The sequence below is a fragment of the Fringilla coelebs genome (assembly GCF_963513975.1).
Source record: "Fringilla coelebs genome assembly, chromosome: 4".
Taxonomy (NCBI): Eukaryota; Metazoa; Chordata; class Aves; order Passeriformes; family Fringillidae; genus Fringilla; species Fringilla coelebs.
This window is the reverse complement of record NC_140032.1, coordinates 44,166,476-44,187,338: the sequence shown is the minus strand read 5'-3', so window position 1 is coordinate 44,187,338 and position 20,863 is coordinate 44,166,476. Positions and strand designations below refer to the sequence as shown.

At 38.4% G+C, this 20,863-nt stretch overlaps 1 protein-coding gene across 4 annotated transcripts in view; it reads right to left on the bottom strand.

Moving 5' to 3' along the window:
• The window catches only part of SH3D19 (SH3 domain containing 19), an 81,623-nt gene that overhangs the window by 3,663 nt on the left and 57,097 nt on the right, over positions 1-20,863 (bottom strand). For 3 of the 4 annotated variants that reach the window (XM_084205064.1, XM_084205065.1, XM_084205066.1), the window contains 12 exons: positions 17,108-17,215; positions 13,666-13,778; positions 11,459-11,517; positions 9,165-9,429; positions 7,927-7,995; positions 6,530-6,602; positions 6,086-6,216; positions 3,707-3,765; positions 1,942-2,129; positions 1,622-1,674; positions 936-1,122; positions 248-345 (listed from right to left, as the gene is read on the bottom strand). In XM_084205064.1, coding sequence (XP_084061190.1) covers positions 248-345; positions 936-1,122; positions 1,622-1,674; positions 1,942-2,129; positions 3,707-3,765; positions 6,086-6,216; positions 6,530-6,602; positions 7,927-7,995; positions 9,165-9,429; positions 11,459-11,517; positions 13,666-13,778; positions 17,108-17,215 — 1,403 coding nt within the window. Of the gene's footprint in view, positions 1-247; positions 346-935; positions 1,123-1,621; positions 1,675-1,941; positions 2,130-3,706; positions 3,766-6,085; positions 6,217-6,529; positions 6,603-7,926; positions 7,996-9,164; positions 9,430-11,458; positions 11,518-13,665; positions 13,779-17,107; positions 17,216-20,863 lie in introns of those variants that run through there. The other variant, XM_084205067.1, reaches the window with a different exon arrangement.

Here is a 20,863-nt window from a genome sequence, read left to right as displayed (position 1 = left end):
TGAGCTCCTTCCAGTGTCTTTAATGAAGATTTTTGCTGATAGGTAACAAAAGTGATAAGGGAAAAAAAGTCTTTTAGAGAGACCGCTTATCAAATGTGTTAATATCTACGCATATTAGTATCTGTGTTAATATCTGTGTGCTTCATCCTTCTTGTCTAAAGCCTACATTCACGGGGATGAACCGTATTTTTTAGCACTCCTTAGGAGCATGAGACCTCTTGAAAAGTGGTCTAAGAGAGGTACTTACTTTGAAGGAAAGCTCATCTTCATTTTCTCCATGAAAATCATAAAGAGCTTTGGCTTTTCCTTTCTTCCCTCCTCCAGGCTGTGACAGCTCTACCCTGGCTACAGAACATGGACAAGAGAATTTACTTGCATGGGAGTGAAATAAATCTCTGTTTCTGGAGAAGTTTCCTGTCATTCTCTTGTTTCCTCCCCACTATTGTGCTACAGGTTGTCTCCAAATGTTATTGCTATGCTGTACTGAATTCACTGTCCTACTGGAATAAAAAACTCTACTGCCACCAGTCCATTTTATAGTATTACACAGTCTCACAGTTCTTCTTCTTTGCAGACTAAATTTATAACTCACTTAACTTGAATGGTGATAACATAATAAATGCTGACTTTGTCTCTTTCTGCTCTAAGATGAAGCAGCATCAATATCCTGAATTACTCCTGAAAGGTGGCTCAGTGGCCCCGTTTTGCCTGTGCCCAAACCACACTGGCAACATCCCAGAGTCTGTGTCACTTACTGACTGGAACATTATACTGCCATTATTAGAGTGGTTGGTTCAAAACCTAAGTTTAGCTGTAGAATACTGAAGACTCTGGTGGTGTGTTACTTGTTGATGTCGTTGTGTTCTCCCAGAGCTGTCATGACTGGCACAACCCAATGAATAATGAATTGCCGCCATCTAGTAGGAGCACTGTACCTGAGCAGGTCTGAACAAAAACTGCTGGGAAAATCCCTTCCTTTCCGTTCAATCTTCCTCTGTACCACTCCAAATCTACTTGTTCCAGTATTTGGATGTAGTCTCCCTTTCTGAAGGATAGATCATCTTTGGTTTCTGCTGTAAAATCATGAAGCGCTTCACACCACTCTAGTGAGCGTCTGTTGCTCTGTTCAAGTTAACAGAAGAGATGCATTAATTTTACAAGTGTGACTGGAGCCCAGAAACTGATGGATGCTGCTGAAAGCAGCTGTACAGCACATGGCTGTCCTGACACCCTCCCAATACAACAGTGCTGCTGCAGATGTAGACTAGAATGGCATCTGAGCAATTAACACCACAGAATTTCATCTAGGCTCAGCCACATTCCTTTTTATCTCTGGTGGCAGGGGAAAGGATTAATAAATTCAAAATTAGATCACTGCAGCAATACTTAAAATAGAGCTAACAAGAATTTCCTTCAGCACAAAGGATAAAAATTTACCAATGTTAATTTGTCAGAGACTCTGAATTCAATCAGCTTAGGCCTTGTGCCAGAACTGAGGGTCTGACAATGCAGCACTGTGTGCTGTGGGAGTGGTGTCACATTCTGCAGTTACTCTCATATTATAATGAGTGTCTGTAAATACATACATAAATTCTGGCCCTCACCTACAAAGTTTTATTACCTGAGGAAGGGAAGACGAAACCTCCACCTTATTCTTCAGTGCTGTTTCTGTACCTACATGAGTAAAGCACATCTTAAGAACAGGAGCAGTCTCTATTCAGAATGTTACTAATGACAGAGATTGTAGATATCTGAAGTCATTATTAAGAATAGCTTCTTAAGAAGTCCTACTGTTAATTTTGAGGGTTTCTTTATCAGTCTTCCCTCTCTTTTTACCTCCTTTCTGCAATTGCTGTCCTTTTGGAATTTTCTCCTATATGCTGCCTATTTGCATTAAGTACAAAACCACATTCTTGAAGATTTTTGCAAACATTTTCATACCTGTTCCAGGTAGGTCTTCAATTACTTCCACAAAGTTCAAGGGGAAAATTCCAGACGTGCCTCTGAGCTCTCCTTTGGCCCACTCTTCATTTACATATTCTTTCAGGATAATAGTTTCACCTTCTGAAAAACTGAGCTCATCTTTCTGATCTCCAATGTATTCAAATCGTGCTACACACCTTGGACCCCTGCACAAACAAAAGAGAAAATGATTTTGCTCCTTTATTATTACTGTCTACTTAATAATAAGACAGCACTGTATGCAATATATGGATTGATATTTTAATTAAAATGATTAAAAATGCACTGAAGATAAGACAGGTGGAAAATTGCGGGCCTGCCCTGGTTCTAATCTCTACTTTCTGAGGAGAATGAGTACAGAGTCTGGAGAAGCAGATGCAATTTCTGCATCCCAATTGCTGGCTGTTACAGTATTTTGCAAAAGACCCTATTTCCCTTCCAAGCAACAATAAATGCCCTTGTTTCTCAGTCACCTGTCCAATTTCATATCTTTGCCTATATCCAAGCAAGTGTCCTGACAGACTTTTATTAAGAGTTTGATTATTTTTCGAGCTAGCATCCCATTTAGATGCACTCAAACATGGGCGGGGAGTGAGTGTTGTGTATTTGTCCCAAATACATGGAGGTTTCATAGGAAGAAGCTAGTTTTTATCTGCTTTAAAATACTTTATTCTGTAAAATTGATCCCTATAATCTTATAGGGAAAAAAGCTTATCTATCAAAGAAAGAAACTTCAATGCATCTGATAAATTTTGTATACTTTGGTACAGCACTGAAAAAAACCCTAATTATTTTTCCCCCTGACTTAAATAAATTTAATTATTTAAGAACCTAATAAATTAAATTTAAGAAATTAACATAAGAAAACTTTTGGTTTATCAGAAATGCCATGCTGGAAAAAAGCAATAATAGACTTTAATTCTTTCTATACATTCATACCACACAAACAAAGTAAGTAGCTTGATTCCCACCCCTGTCCCCCACCAAGTATTTTTGCAAAGATGTTTCTGTTGCTTTCTTAGCTGCAGAAGCAACTTTTTAAAAGAATGTTTTTTTCCTGACAAATCTAGCTTCATCTAAAGAACGACTGCATGATCCCACTGACACCAGTTGCTCCTGCCCCTGCATGAATTTGCTTTAATTCCCGGAATGACTGATTATGAAATCCAATGAACATCACTGAGACATGAGTAGCATGAAAAATAATTTCTTGCCCACAAATATTAGTACAAGTTTGAAAATCAGAAATGAAAGTGCTGGCAATTCATCTGATAACTTGGGGGGAACTTTGGATTTACCCATACATCTGCACACCTTAGGGACAGACAGATTTCTCTGCTTAAAATACCTCTATATTCTGTTCCATTGTATCTTGTTCTTTCACACGAGTAGGAGCCCTACCGTGTTCCATCTTGTGAGGACAATGGAAATAAGCAGCAAGGTCAGGAGCAAAGAGAGGAATGTACAATGCTGCTGAAGTTAATTAGATTGGTTCATGGTTTCTGGAACCAGTTTTCATGAAAGGATGGTTTTAGGGTTTTTTTAAACTAAATATGAGTCTTTATAAAACATCATAAACATTCAGGTTTTTAAAACATATAATTTAATTTTAACAATGTATTTTGGTGAATAAATTGTTAACCCTATTAACCTCAGTGCAGAGAGCCCCTGTTTCAAAGTTAATATTTCTTTTTCATTCCTTGTAAATCAACATGATAAAGCAAATAAGATTCATCTAACTCACTTGACACATCGTGATGAAGAGGGTATTTTTTTCTTGTTGGCTTCTTCTGGAACATCAATCTAATAAGACAATAAAATAAATTATATCTTCCATTACAAGCTCATGCCAACTAACCACAATAAACTTGAAACTGGTTAAAAGAATCTGTTTTTCAGATGTGTGATACTCTGTAATCCCTGGCATGCTCTGATATATGACCACATTAATGTAAATTTATGCCTGTTTTCTCATTTTTTAATCTTATGCAAACAAGGAGCAATATTTAATGTTTTGTTTTATGAAGCTGGTTTATGGTTTCTACTTGTAGCATGACTGATTGACAGAATATGTGACTAGATGCTACCACATGTTGTTGAATTTAGATCCCAGTTCTAAACTGGCTCTCAATTATTTACTAGCACAGTACACCACAACAGACAAAACTACTGTTTACACTTATCCCTTCTGTGCTTTGGTAGCCAACTGCTCTCCAAACAAAACCACATCTCACAAATCTCACTTGAATTGGAGAAATACAACTTTAAAAATCAATACACTGGTATATCAAACACCCAACATTCAAGTCCTTTATCACAAGAAGATTTCAACTGTATTTTTTGGTGTGACATGAAGGATGATCTGTGAGATGTACAGGACTAGGAGCTGAGAGGCCCTGGTGAGGAGCTTTGGGTTACAGCTCACTATTATTCCAGCCAGTTCCCATGAAATCAACAGGAATGTTCCATAGCTTGTGTGAAGCACTGGAGGAAATCACAATGCCTTTTAGGACAAATAAACCCTGCATTGCTCTTGCTGAAGGAGCTGATATCTGTGGTGCTCTGAAGGTTCTGTGGGAATCCATAACTATGTAACTATGTATTATTGTTAGGTGTCTAGATCCAAACTACTACCCAGCTCAATACTGTAAAACACATTCTAGTGTATTGTATGGAGACCTTGTATCAAGATGAAATCTGACATGAATTAACAGGAGAATTCACTCAAGTAAATTAGCCTCATGTACTGCACTCTTTTTTCTTTTTTAAAAAACCCCAAATCCTCAAACAAAAGATTTTTGCCCTCAAAGGATAATCATCTTTTACAACTAAAATAGAAATCCATCTTCCCTAGCTTTTATGAAGTTGTATCTGTCTGTATCAATGCTGAATTTGACCCCAAATACTCACTCCACTGCTTTAACATAAAATCTTTTCTTCACTAGCTATCAGTAGAAGCAAGAGCTTTTAAATGGAACTGTTGGTGTGTGCAGAAACAGCCAATCAATTTAGTTGACAAATCTTTCTTGTGAAAGTGAATCAAGCATGGTTCCATTACTACTAACTAAGAGTTTAGTTTTTATTCTTCAGCACTTCTCAGATCTTAAAATTTTTCTCCAATACCACTACTACAAACTAAACAGACACCCTACCAAATCCTTGGTATTGCCCATTCAGCAGCAGGGCTCACTCTGCCAGCCGTGCTGCCCCAGGAAGTGCTGCCAACAGACACCTCCTGCACCTTGCATGGTGCCAGCCATGCACCTTCCCAGCATCCTGGTGTCACTCTGGCATTCCTCCATGTCCATATGGCCGGTGTGGACAGCCCAATGCCCTTTCCACTGTCACAAAATGGACTTCAGTCTCAGGTTTGCAATAGGTTTGACCCAGCATTTGGCTGCAAGGAACCATACTGTATCCTTTAAATGAATTACCACTGGGCTCCAAGAGAGCACCTGTCTCTTGCCTTCCACTCACTGTCAAGTGCCACATTGAGGAACAGGATTGTTTAAGCTGCTCATTTGCAACAACACAATCTCCTTGCACTGTGCCAGCACAACCATTTGTGCAGCCACTTAGAAAACCACTTAGGCAAATTGATCCTGTTGGAAAAAAAACAGTATTCTAGGAAGAAAAAAAAAAAACAAACAACATGGTTTCAAATTGCTACTCTGACCTAGTTCATTACATGGCTAAAAAAGTGGTGATTCCAGCAAAGTTCAAGGGATGAGAAAATGACAGAAGATGGGAAACTGTGGGGAGGCACAAAAATCAACCATCTTATACTGAGTGTTGATTCTGACGTGCAACTGTCAAAAAATAATATGCTTTGAGGACCCTGAGAAACTATATGTGTTTCCAAAGAGAATCTGGTAAGGGCAATGATTTTCTCACTTGGCTTTAAATTGATAGCAAATTATTCCCCATAACACAAGCTGGTTGTGCCAAATCAAGCATCTTTCTAATACCACACAAACAAGTTGATGAGTCTTCTGTGCTGCCAGTGGGATAAGAGATTATCTAAACACATAATGGAGTTAAACATGCAGGAGCCTTAGCAAAATAGAACCAGAAAACAAATGCAATAGGATGTTATGTAGCAATGTATACAAAGCCTACATACAACCACTTTAACAAAGCTGGCAGGAAATATCCCTGTGCGATTCCCACATTTTCCTCTGTACCACTCAGTATCAATTTTCTCCAAAAGACAAACAGTGTCTCCAGAATGAAGGTCCAAGTCATCAGCATGCTCTGTAAGACAACATCATTTCAGTTAACAGTACCTGTCACACTCACTGATTTTCTCTAAGTAAAACCTTCTTAATACAAATACCACAGGCAAAACCAGAATCAGTTTTAAAAAAGTCTTAATTTTACCTGAGAAATAAATTAGCTTTAACTGAAAGAGTACCCATCTACAGCTAAACCCAATGATTCGAACAACTCTATGTGCAGACCTTATAGACTGAGCTTCCACACCATTTTTAAGCTCTAAGTTCTAAGAAAATTTCCATTTGAAAGTCTTAGAGTAAAGCATGCTTTCAGAATATTCACATTTACTTACCTGCAGGAAAATCATGCAGGACTACAGCATGAGGTGCACTTGTGTCAGAAACCTTTGGAGGGTGGTTTGAATCCTGACAACAACAAATAAATCCAAGTAGTTTATGAATCATGGAAGATACTAACAGATTCTCTGTTATGTACTCCTGAATTAATTTTCTGACTTTGGACACACAGTTGTTCTGGTATTGCAGAAGGAAATGGTTACTGGTCACACAGTCTGAATTCAGTATGCCTTTTGCCGGTGTAAACAAGAATACATTTCACCAAGATCTACCTTTGAGCCAGTGAAAGGAAGGGAAGGCATGCAACTTTTCCAAGTATAAAAAAAAGTCTCAGCTATCTCTGTGGGCCAGAAATCTGTAGTACTGATAGCAACACTCATGGCAAGGGCTGTGGACAAATTTTGCACTGGTGCTTGGTACTTGTGCCATCAGTCACTCTTCCTTACTCGAGAGAACACCCACACCAACTCTGCCCCAGCACACTCAGCAGGGAGAGCACATATGCCAACAAATATTCCAAGAGGAGCAAGGAAGCCACTACGCCTTTGCTTACACTAAGGTAACACTGAGGGGAGCTGACAGTATTGTTGTGGCATCTTCATAAAGAGAAATTATATTCAAAATGCTGAGCCACCTTCTCTGTCCCACCCACTAGGAATTTTTTAGGCTGTACTGATGACGATGTGTGAATTACATACAAAGTAATTTACTGTGTACAAAAAAAAAAAAAAAAACAACAAAAAAAAAAAACCCCAAAAAAAAAAAAAAAAAAAAAACAAACCAAACAAAAAAACCAAAAAACCAAAACCACAAAAAAACCCCAACATAGACAAAGATAAGACCTGACAGACAACAACAGACAACAACATACTGCACAGAAATCTATTTCAGCTACGTAGGCTTTTGATAATACTAAAAAAGGCTGCTCATTGCTCTAATTTCCACTAGCCATTTAATATTAATAGGATCATGCCCTAAAACCAAGTCAGGATCTGTAGAAGCAGAGAGAAGAAAATACTGTCAAGTCCTTATGTCAAAGCCAATTTGCTGATGTATCATACAGCACTTCATAAAGTACTCACTTATCTTTTGCTCAATTCTCAGATACTCAGCCAAGGGAGTGATTATTTTCCTATGAGATGGAGGAACTTTACCAGTTTCCTCTCCCTTCTGGCACACCAAGTAATTACTCTTGCTCTGTTCCATAAGCTGAATGTCCCTGTGCTATGATGCACATCACCATTATTGGGTTTTGCTTTGGCAGTTGTTTTGTTTTGATTACAGAAACACAAGGATTTAATAAATCACTATCACATGTCTCAGTGTAACCTCTGAAGACTAAAACATTTGATACTTTACTGCAAGAGGAGCCAGCAGGAAAGAAGCACCTTACCTTACAGGACAGTTCTCCAGTGTTCCTGGAAATACAATCTTCCTTGGCAACTCCATGAGGCACAGGCAGCTTGAAGAGAAACAGAGGCAAATATCAAAGTTTTTTTCACTTCTAAACATCTCAGATTTTCACTTCAAGTGATAATAGTCAGATGACTGAGCTATTTAAACCACCCACTACAGGTAATTAGGAGTCCAGTGGAAGAGGACAAATTCCTTTGGAAGGCATTCAGAACAGACTGCTGGTGATATGAACTGCCACCCCTTTAAAAGTGTCTTAGACACTTAACTGGTATCACACCATACATTACGAGATATTCAGAAAGACACTCTCATGCAGAAACATATTAATTTGTCATGGAGGGCACTAGAAAAACACCCTCGGAGGAAATTTCCACTGACAGTAAGACTTAGGGCAAGGAATTACTACTGATCTCCTACAGAAAAAAATCTCATACACAAAACTCTAAATGCAAAAGTGAAAGATGAAAAAGGTGGCAACAGAAAGTTTCCACTTCATGCTGATGGAATTTTGATGCTGTTCATGCTATGGCTGCATGGCCGCTTTTTTTGACAACAGCACCAGTTCAAGCAGCCACCAGCTCTATAACTGACCAGTTTCAAGTTTCTGGGGAAAGACCTTCCTTGTTTTTATTTGCAGTGTTGATCCAATTTGTATTTTAAACTCCCTAATAACACCTACAATACCAAAACCATTTTTATATTGAAAAGGGTTGGCATCAATAGGATGAAAAATATAAGATTTGCAATGTTACAGTCCTCACTCTTTGCAAGCTTGATTAAATAAGGTTAAATACTTTATAAGTTCCAATGCTTCCCCAATTTCCCTAAGCATTTTGATATGTATGGCTGAACCAATATACAAATGCAATTATTCAGCATAATCTCACTGAAATAGAATTCAGAACCCAGGACTGCAAAAAGAACCCCCAAGCACCAAGAGCTACGCATTAAAGATAATATAATTACATATATACACAAAAATACACCACACAGTATATACTTTGCATGTATTTATTGCTTTCCCCAGTATTGCCTTACAGGACTTATTACTATTTATCTACTAGCAATTTCTAGGGAAGATTATGCTGATAGATGCACTTTGAAAGCCACATAATACTAACCTACCTTAGTAGGTTTAAATCACTTTTTTATACTATTTTAACCAGCACTGTTTTATAAAAACAATTTACTTAGATAGAATATCTCAGTTCTCACCATGTATTTATTGTAGAGAGGATGACCTGGTTTAGGTCTAGGAGGTAATGCTGGATCTGGATTTTTAAAGACTGCACTTTTTGCTCTCTTGGGTCCCAACCTGAACTTGTTGTTTTTTTTATCAGAAGCGATGTCCAAACTAGATCGCGAAAGAACATCCTTCTGGGACGAGGTCTTGGCTGCAGAGAATTTTGGGGGTGGTGGCCTTCCAGGAACACTTTTAGGTGGGGGAGGTCGAGCAGGTATAATTTTTCCATCCACAGGCCTAAAAATTGTGCAAACCATCAGAGAAATATACATATTAATAAACCTGCCATTTCATCCTAGATACAGAGTGTGCAGTAAGGAAACAAGATTTGTGATGACCTGGGCTGTACAGTTTGTAGCATCTGAAGTTTTCCAGCAATACATGAACTCTTCAGATACTGACTGGGACCAGATGACCAAGCCCTTAGACAGATCCTTTGACTATGTATTTCCAAGTCTGCTCACCAACAGCCTGCCAGCTTTCTGGGGACCCCACCAAATAAACAGGATTTGTTTCAGCAATCCACCTCTAGAAAGAGCTTTCTTTGTAGCTGCTGCAGGATGAAGTTCTGCTATTGGAGAGCTTTTGTGAAAGCTGGTCTTCAGGAATCAACCTAGCTCATTCCTTGGGATGTCACTCACCTGAAGTGACTGATGAAACTCGTGACATACACCACTTTGCACACTGCCATCAATAGCAGAATTTACCGTTTTTTATGCAACAATGTCTACCACAGAAAAAAAACACTGGTGAAAGCACTCAAGTTCTCTGGCAATGCTAGAGGCCCCACACTCCTATCAGCAGATGAGCAGTTTAGAAACCAAAATCAGACCTTAGCAAGTGACAATAGTAATAGTCACTAGGAATTAATATTACTAGTAATATTCCAAAATTACAGTATCATTTGATTGTTATTGGGAGATCTTCAACCAGTTACTGCAAGTTTCTGCTACAACTGTTTTTTTTGTTTCATATAATGTAATTCAGCATAATTATTTGCTCATGTACAATCCTCATGGGTCTGCAAAAATTATCAACCCCAACAAGTGTGCATTGGTGGATCTTTGAAGTATCATTCTAACACATTTTGTGAGTGTCACTCTTTACTTGAGAAGATACTACTGCTCTACTAATGCTCCTGATAAGAGTTCTCTGTTACTATTTGAGTATGGAACAATTTTTAAATGTCAAAAAAATTTTCCACTTCTCTTCATCATCCATCTCTTCCTTTTCTTGGCCTCATCTTAAACTAAGCATTTTTAATATTGACAAAAGGGGATATTCCAAGTTAAACTACTTTAAATTTGTAAACTGACCAATTCACCCATTTTTAAAGCAACTTAACTAAATGAGAAGACCCTAACAAGCAATTCAGTGAACTATTACTGCTTACTTAAAATAAATTAAAAATCCATTTCAGCAGAAGAGTGAAAGGACAAAATATTTACTGCAGTCCCAGAGACCCTCATAAGAATCAGGAATGTTATACTAAATTGAATGTGGGGAAGGAACAAGCCAGTAAATTATGTGTTTCCTTGTGGCACATCCATGTTCTTTCCTGTTAATTAATACTTATTATTATTGATAGACTCAGTTCAATAACAGAAAGATTCTCTTGTCCTAACACAAGAGAGCAAACTCTTGTGTTTAAAGTCACAGATTTAGAACGCAAACACTGAGATACCCACAGTGGGCTGGCTAGTCAATGCCAGATCTCCATCCACTGTGTCTCTGGCATTGATGGACATGAATTAAAGGCTGGTCCAGCAACTTTTGCCCTTGCGCACATTCTTTCTTTTTGGTTCATAAGAATAAAAACCCCCAAGGTTATCATTGATCCTGCACCTGCATTTAGGTCCAAAGTGTATAGACTATCCAGTGCTTCTGGGAAGCTGCTGGCCCAGCATCTGCCCTTTTCAGGGTGGCATCATCTGCCACCTCCATTCCTTCACCACCCAAATCCCACCACAAGTGCAAGTGCTGTAGGTGAAAAGGTTAAAGATTCAGAAAGGAATGACTGTCAGCAGCCACTGTACATTAGCTGAAAAGTCAAACAGCTGCTCTCCTATAATCTCCCTGCTCATACCATACTGTACAAACAAGTATTAAACAGCTACCAACTTGGTCCTGCCTATTTATTAGTGAGCATAGTGCCCAGCCAAGACTACTGAGCTATAGATGGAGTCAGTAGTGTCTACATTGAGACTAACTATGCAAATTAATTTAGAAACAGCACTTTTAAGGGCTTTTAGAGAACCATACTCACCTTGGGGGTAGTAGAGGTTCTAGCTGAGGCACTCCAGCTTGTTCTGAGTGATCTAACTCCTACAACCATTCAAAAGAAAAAAGACATTTATTTAAGCCTAAGTAAAATAAAAAATCCCGTTTAATGATATAATTCTCATATTAAATTATATCCTATGGACATGAAAACCAAGAGTGTCTGGAGGTCTGTGAGTAAAGTAGTAAGAATTATGGTGTGATCCTGCAATTTTAAAGTGTTGTTGGACATGGAGGAAAATATGGAGGGCAAATAACCTGATTTACGACCTGAAACACAGCTTCAATTGTGCATTAAGTATGACCCAGCCCTTCCTTTCCTACTACATGGCAGTAAGGACTTAAGAGCCAATTCCAGGAGAGTCATACAAATGTACAATTACACTGCCCACAGGGATCTGCATTATCAACTTGGATTTAACTTTGACACGTGGAACACTTGGAACAGGCTTAAAGCAGAAAACATGACATTAATGCAACTCACACAGGACAGCGTCTCTTGCAAACAACATTAGCTCCCATTAAAGAAGGCATCAAAATATGTTTGCTAGAGATCTAACAGACAAATCCCAGTGAATCTTGCTTTGGCAGATTAAGGCATCACTCCTCCCAGCTGCCCATGCTGGCACTGCCACAGATTACCCCCATACAGCAGTCAGAGAGGAGGACATGTGCCATGTCTGAAGGGCTTGGACCACAGTGATGGATTAACAAGTGACCATCCTTACTGCCTCCTGCTGTTCGTTTTCATCCCAGTGCCAGAAAGTTCTGCCAGCTCTGGGGAACAAGCACAGCTGCTTCTGGAACAGCATCATAAATCAGAGTGCTGAATCTGGGTTCAAAAAAACCCTTTCTGAACCAATACTTCTAGATAGGTCTGAACAGTCTTGTTTACTTAATTAGCTGGTTGAATATGCATGAAACTCATAAACAATTTCTGTGATTTTTCTCATCTAGAAAACACCCGGATAAAATCTGACCCTTGATTGAGTTCCCAAATTTCATGTTCTGATTAAATGACCCTATTAGAAAGAAAACAACCCACCACTTTCAGATGAGGATGTTATCTTCATATAAAAAATTTTCCTCTTCTGTGTGAAAAGGAAGAAATCTGTGCCAACTGCTGCTTATGGGCAACAATTTTTGCTGTGGCCATTTAATCACTTCCACTGACAATACTAGTTTTAGAAGCACAGCTCTTACCTTTCCAAACATAGAATTTCAATGTTCCAGTGGATTCAATACAATCTTTTTGTAAAAGCTGAAGCTTACACGTCTGTCACAATAACCTGATGACTGTAAAAGTTTTGGAGTTCCACTGCATAAAATGTCATTTAATGTCTTGTTTCGTAAATTATTTTTTTCAGCATTATTCAGAAAAGGCGGAACCTCTCTGAACAGCCTTTTCAATGACAACATTTTAATATCCTTTATCTTAGTAGCAGAGGTAGCTACAAAGGCATTTATTGGCAGCATCCATCTAGAAAGGACTCTTAATTTGATTTGATCTTTTACTGCCTGTGGCTTTCACAAGATTTTCTGCCATTCTTGTCATCAGAAAACTCAATATTTGTAAATTTTACTGTCATTTTCTAGTTTAATTCCCTTTTGGAAATCTGTGTCAAATATCATTTAGCTACAATGCCTACCATTACTATGTACATGCCCTGGAGCAAGGAGCAGAGCCTTACTTCCCAAAATAGGTGGTTCTACTCAGCAGAAAGAGCTGAAAAAAAAGCAAGCTTCATTCTTCTACAGAAAAGTTTCCTCTGTCTGCAAATTAGTACATACACCGAGAGAAATTGTGTGTACGAAGGTAAAAAAATACATTTCTAAAGCACAACACTGCAAACATTTCACCATGTAAATCCCACTGGACTTTGAGCCACTTAGCAATGCTTTTGACACTCACTTGTAGAATACCATGATTTCAGATGATGAATACAGAAAATTGAAGACAGATGTGATCAAAGCTTAGTAGAATCACCAGAGTCTTTTTCAAAAACTGACAGCATTCTAAATTACCTAATTAATTAGAGAACAGAATTAAAAGAAAAAAGCCTTATATTTTTGAGTAGTTGTTTTCATCTTCTGGTCCTTCAAAAAATTTACTTTACAAATGCTTGAGGATCACAAGAGATCTTTTAACCAAAGCAGACAAAGCTGTAATACAGGAAAACAGTTCTGACTTACCCCTTTTTTCACTAGGTCACCACTGCTGGGTTTTCCCACTGTGATATTGGATGTGTTCCCAATAGGCTTTTCAGCAGGAAGTGGCGGAGGGCTATGTGGGTTTTCATTTAAAGCTGTAAACAACAAACAAACAAAAAAAAATCCCAAATTGAAGTCTAATTAATACCCTCTTCATGTGGATCAACAATAGATAAAGGAATTCACTTTTGTTTGGGGCATTTTTTTCTGTGAATGCAACTTCCTTTCTCAAAGCTGGAGCAGCCAAAGGGAAGAACCACTTAAAGACCAGTGAGGGGAAAAGGGATATGAGGGGAACATCATAACTCTGAGGTTGAATTCAGGAGTACTTCCCATCCTGTACAATGGATCTTCACTTTACTCTAAGGACACCAAAGTCATTTCAGAATTTCAGGGTTTCAGCTGCAATATTTGGTGATATAATATTAAGACAAGTAGAAGAGTTTCTACCCCTTGGAATGTCAGATTTATTACTGGATACCCTGAAACGCCATCACCACATTTCTAAACTGGCTCACTTTTTTTTTCAGCTGTCAGCTCCTGGAATATCCTTCAGGCTGGAAAACAGCTGAGGGTTATTTCAAGCAACACTGAAAGATCAGGAGACTTGGATGGAAGAATCTCCAGAAAGGTAAAGGCAAGAAAATAAATTATCACCTGCTACAAAATTCAGGATGGCAGAAAACAGAGATGGAAGTTGCCAGGTAGTCTTTAAGGAGAAAAGCAAGTTTAGGACATGGAAGAGGAAACACTACAGACCTTACTAGGGAAGAGTGATGATGTCCTCCCACTCAATAAAGAATAGAAAACCCTTCTAAAAATATGACATTTGCTTTCAATGTCTCTGCCATTGAAACCTGGGAAGCACTTGGACAGGTTTTGTCAGCATATTTATCAAACATTTTGTCTTTATATATTGGAACCATGTAATCTATTTTACAATCTGTTTGTATAACAAGAAAATTAACTTCATAGAAAGAACTACAGACACCTAAGCTCTTCTGACTTCCAGCTGAACTTGGAGTTACATAAAAATATGTGTAGATAGCCTGGACATTTATAGACTGATGACAAAAAAAAAAAGAGGAGAAATGCTATTCAAAACAAAACCTTCAGCTGTCACTTCTCGAAAATTACTCTCAACAAAGAAACATAGGAAGGAGAAATGTTGTTTATTTTCAAAGCCTTTTTTGCATTACTATTATGCAAAACACTGCTGTGATGTTTAGAAATGGATCAGTTCAATGGATCTTAGGAGAAGCTCACAGTTACTGTGTTGGCAGTGACCAGGCATGGGAGAAAAAAGTTGGCAAGTTCATCACTTTTCTAAGGTACTGCAATGGATGAAAAGTAAAAACAATATCTGGCAGTAATTCCAAAAGAAATCTTCTCTTATCATGTCTTAATGATACAAAAAGCATGAGACATTTATTTACCAATTCAAATCTTGTTATATACACAGATGGCCTAATTTCCTCTCCCTTACTCTTTTTTAGGTTAGAATTAAAGGAACTAGAAGAACAACAACAAAAAAAAATCCCCAAGAACTAGAAGGCAGGTGTTATTTTCAGTGATTTATAAGTATATTAACTGAAGTGGAATTTTAATGTTTCCTTTCTAACCACATCTCAACAAAAATGCTAGCCCTAATTGAAAACTTCACTGGAGTTCAAATTCTTAAGCAGTTCTGTCCCCTTTTTGGTAGTAATGGGTGGGCTGTTTTTAGGGGGTTAAAAAAATTTGTGTTATTTTGTTTTGTTTGTTTACTGGGGCTTTTCAGTTTTTCCTGACAGAATTTATCTCCTCAATAAACAAGATGGCAAAAGACTCCCCTGTACTGAGATTATGTGGTGCCTTTACAATGTAAACCCTACTATACCAATTTTTACTTTGGCCCAGTTGTACTGTTCTCCTCTTTTAACTTTTAACAGGTTCCATTTCTGCAGCAGTTCCTATTTGACAAAAGGCTACTCTGCTTTCTTGGAATATGCTTCTGTTTCTCCCTATTCCATCAATCTTCTAACCACTGATTCCCATAAAGCAGGCAGCCCTTCACAACCTCCTGCTGTCTGTAGCTAAGTACAGGACCAGCAATCCTTTGTGCAAATTTCAATTACCGCTAGAGAGCAGCAAGAGCCCAGTTATCTACAAGTTCAAAAGGGTATCCATATTAAAAAAAAAAGAAAAAAAAAAGGAAAAAATGTCAGGTAGTTGGTTGGCTTTTTGTTTAATTTTATTTTTAATTGTAATTAAAATTTCCTTTATAGAGAAGAATTATGTCATAGTTTCTTTACAGTAGTTCATAAATAAATTCTTCCAATTGAAATAAACTTTTCTTTTTAATCAGGTATTAATAGAAAGACTTTTCCTCACAGCTTTATCTCCAGTCTTCTCTGCATTTTTAATCATTTTCACTGCATTTCTTACACATGCAGGGGTAAAGAAAATTGAGTATTTAACAGTGGGTTGGTGACGGGGGGAGATGGGAAACAAAGAGTGAAACTGCTATGAGAAATACCACCTGACCACAAGTTGACTGTACACCTACTAAATGTGGCAAAACATGATTTTGAAATATGAGTTTTAAGAGCTATCTTTTGACATTTTTCCCTAAGCTCTGAGGATCAAAGATAAGGCCAAACAGAATTCTGCAAGTACACACTTCAGCATGCAAAGACCAACACAAAGACCTTGTGGCTCATTGATAAATTTCCACTCTGAGACGCTGTCGGTGTCATTTGTAAAGCTGTACAAGACTAGAGGTGGCAGGCTTTAGGAATACAATGACTCTCAGAAAACTACAGTCAGGACCCTGACATAAAATTGAACACATAAGGTTTTTGCATCCCAGTTCTCATGCCTTTTTTTATTCCCTTAAACTGCTACCTAAACATTCTTGCTTAAATGACCATAGATTTCAAAACTAGCAAGGATCAAAGGAACTTTTTGATTTAAATGATGAAAATGATGCTAAACATCCCAACCAAGTTGTATTTGAAGGAAAGTTAAATGCACCAATGTTTTTCTTTTGACAAGGAAGCTTGGGAGCACCACTAAACATCAGCTAAGGTCAGCACCAAAGTCAGTTAGGCCAAAGGTTCAGCTCCAGAATATGACTTAGCAGACAAAACAAGCTTGCTTCTGCGGTAGGAGTCTCCTCCAAGTCTTCCTTTCCAGCCTTTAGATGTGCCCCTTACATACAGTTTCACCTCTGACATGCATTAGCTCCATCAGGGAGAGTGGAACATGATGCTCATCTACCTCTGCCTCCCACCACAACCCTCAGGCTGGCTCCTCCGACTTGTCAAACTGTATCATGGGATTCCTCTGGCAGCTGATATTAGCTACTAAACAGCAAATCACTTAAGCCCCAATTGAAATGGTTTTCTAACACATTTCTCAGACATCTGGGAGAAGAACTTACATTTCCCAGGTTTAGCTGGGATTCGGATTACAGTGGGTTTCCGAGCCAAAGCTGGTTGAGCCGTCTGTTCCTTGGCAGGTTCACTTTTGGTAAGGAACTGAAACGGATCTAAAAGGAGAAAAAGACCCCAATATCTTTAATACTTATTTGTTGAACACAAATAATACCAAATATTGCTTTCATTATTAAGGGTACTTATATTTCACACTCAATACAGTAATAAAAATAGATCAGGCTGATGCAACTAGCATACCCAGCTCTTTGTAAGTAACAGCTCTTCTTTGTACATCTGCTTTCATAGCTGACTTAACATAAACATGCTCCAGATACCTTCTGGAATTATATGAGCCACTGAACAAGTGGAACTGCATTGCTTGGTAATAGGGACCTGAAATCAGAATGGCTTCAGGGAAATGTTTACAAAGCACTTGATCTAATGCACTGACATAGCTGTGAAAACACCCACTCAAAAGTTTTAATCAATACAATCTTGTCAGAGCTAAACAATCAGCATTGCAGCAGATAAAATACCTACTGAAACATACAAAACATTTAAATACTACTGATGACAAGACGTCCTTGCTGTAGAACAACTAATTCTTTTGAAGATTCTGCATAATTTTCTTGGTTATAAACCTGGTGACATGGAGGGAACTGGTTCAGACCAAGGAGAGTTGTGCCTGTGCTCTGCCCCTGCCTATATCACTCATTCCTCTACAAGCCTGCCCAAGCATTCCACTGGTAAGACAGGAGCAATGTTTCCCATGGTTCATTACCTTAAACACTAGTCTACTTATTAACAGGCATGGGAACATAGGTGCATGTAGAATGCAGCTGTAAAAACACTAGTACATAAATAAAGACCAAATTAACGTGTTCTTTCTCACATACACCTTCATATCAAAGAGCAATACTTCTTTCTTCTTAACAACTGCTGCTACTTTGTCTGACATTATCAAATTCTAGAGTAAAATGGCAATGCTTAACAGAATCATAAAAGTGTATGGTAGAAACTGGAGAAGGACTCTGGGTGATAAATCTGACACATATTCATAGCCACAACAAGTGAGTCTGATCTCTTCTGCTGGCCTTTTCAGATGTGTAGCTCAATGAGATGTTATTTATGGAGCGTCATAGTCCAAGAGAAGAAATATGCAGGGCATCTCTTTGAATTCCTCATGACTTTAATAAAAGCATACTCTTTCCCAAAACTACTGCCATACTCCTGATAAAGTTGGAAAAATCTGTGTTTGATAAAATTTTATCTTCAACACTTAGAAAAAAATGTTTTGTCATATGAAGTCGTGATTTCTTATGGACAATTTTGAACACTACAATCCAATACAAGCAAGACACTGTGTATCTGTGCCTGGCAATTCACATAAGATTTAAGAAAGTCCAAAAATGCAATATTTATTTATGAACAACCTCATGCCCTCCCACATGCACACGACTCAGTGGCCACAGCTCCCCCTTGCCAGTGCATCTGCCATCAGCCCCCTCTGGCAGTGCCCCCAGCTCCTGCTGCCAGCGTGCAGCTGTCACAACAGCAGGGACAACATGCCATAGGGCCCATGCATGCTCACCCTGCTCAGATGTCCACCTCCCACCAGCCCCTTGCTTAAGGCTTTCTTCACAGGCAGATCCACCCCGTATGGCTGCGCTGTGTGGATTTGTGCCATGGCCTCTCTTAAAGCCTACAGGTTCCCCAGAAACCCACTCGGCCACCTTCAGATCTCATTTTAATCAGGAATCAAGCAAATCAATTCCTTCTGTCAGGCTGCTTGTACAACAGCTGGGACTCTACACTTCAGGTACAAAGGATCATGGCAGGTCAGCAATTCGTCTACAGATAAAGGTATACAGGCTACAGTTAAAAATAAATTCTGCTACCATCTAGACAAAAGATGGCTCCATCACATTGTGCCCAAAGATTTCCACTGCATCTGGAAATTAGGTACAGGCAGCCCACAATGCTTTAGAATGTAAGGGTGAAACAACATTTTGTTTAAGTTATGGATTAGCACATTACAGTAGAGGGTTTAGGTCTCTTCAGTGAAAGCTGCATCATAGCAAGAGTTTTTGTAGAGGACTTGAAAACACGGACCACAAGTGGGGTAGAAACATTCTGGAAGTACAGTCATTACAAGGAATCAAAATCCCACCACTGGAGCAAGGCTGCAATATTCTTTTACTATTTTATACCTCCATCTGCTAGCTACAATGCTAACACTTGAATTGCATTTAAAAAATCCTGAAGATTTATCAAACTTTAACTTTCGTGCTGGTGTTTAGAGTGACTTAGGTGCAGCTGAAAAAAACCCCAAACCCTGAAACTGGGCTTTGTTCTCTTTTAGTTGTCTGGCAACTCTACATCACACTTGAGGAGTGACCCTGGGGAGGCAGCAAGGCCTCAAAGCTGCATTTGCATATAGGGAAGCTGGAGATACAGGATGAGCAAAGGAAAGGTGAGCAGGGCTAAGTCATGGGCTCCTTGACACAGCATGACCATAAGGAACACTCTGGCACACACAGCACCTCCCAGGGTAAGGTTCTGCAAAGGTGAAGGAAGTTCTGCATGAAAAATGAGGAAACAATTTTCCAATGCCCCCATCTTATGAAAATATAGACACTGAGAGACCAAGTGGAAATGCTCTAAATATCCCAAACTATCACAGTTGTGTAGTCTTGTAAATTTAAAGATTTAAAATTGTAAAAAATTGCTGTTTGTCAGCTGTTAATCACTGCTATGCATAAAACCAGTTTTCTTGACCATTCAGCAGTTGGCAGAGGTCTCTACATCAATACATCTGACAATTTTTAAGTCTGAGAAAAGCAATTTCTAAGGCTGAGAAAACCATTTGATGAATGTTAGTTTTCCACTCATTATCTTATGTTCAATTATACTGTTGTCACCTCATAATTAGTTTAAAACTCATTACCTTGTTTGTGTTATTCCATTCCCCAGTGCTGGGTTTGCAGCAGAAATTGGCTGAGAAAATGACTGTGCTGCTTTGTGCAATGGGACTGACAACATATCAAATTTTTATGTTGTTTAACAACAATTGGGCATCATTTGAGCATAATTCATGGAGGTGTGAAAACAGAATTGTTAATGTACTCATTTAAAGCTTCTCAGCTCAAGGAAATTAATCTGCAAGCAATTTTTCATAAGACATATCAACAGACTTCTATTAATTTTTTTATTAAAGTTTTACAACAATGCTTAAAATCTGTGGCTTCCTTAGTCTCATTTTTTTCTAGAGCTTCTGTTTCAAAGGGTTATGTGATAACATGTATTACTGTGCTTGTTGGAAGGAAAGACAAATGCAAGCTGTGTATTCAAATAAACCATACATAATCTCCTTTCTTTTAACAGTTTTGGGGAAACAACCTTTTACCTCCCACTGACATACACCTTTGTTTAAAATTAAAAATGAGGTTACAGAAGAAGCAGCAGGTTTTGCCCATGCAAGAAGGATAGATGGGTATTTTCCTGAAATATTTACTGATAGTCTTCAAGTGAGAGGTAGTAAGATGGGAATAGATACCTCAGGACCAATAAGGGGAATCTCCAAACAAATAGTAAGGAAGGCTAAAAGTCCAAACAGTACTATCTGTTGTGAAGATGCTCAATCCTGCAAGAAGTACTCAGTACACATGAGAACAATGGAATATAAAGGTGTGGATACTGATATTTCACTTGCCAGAACAGAAGTATGCAACTGTGTCCACTTTCAAGGTTTAATTTAAAAA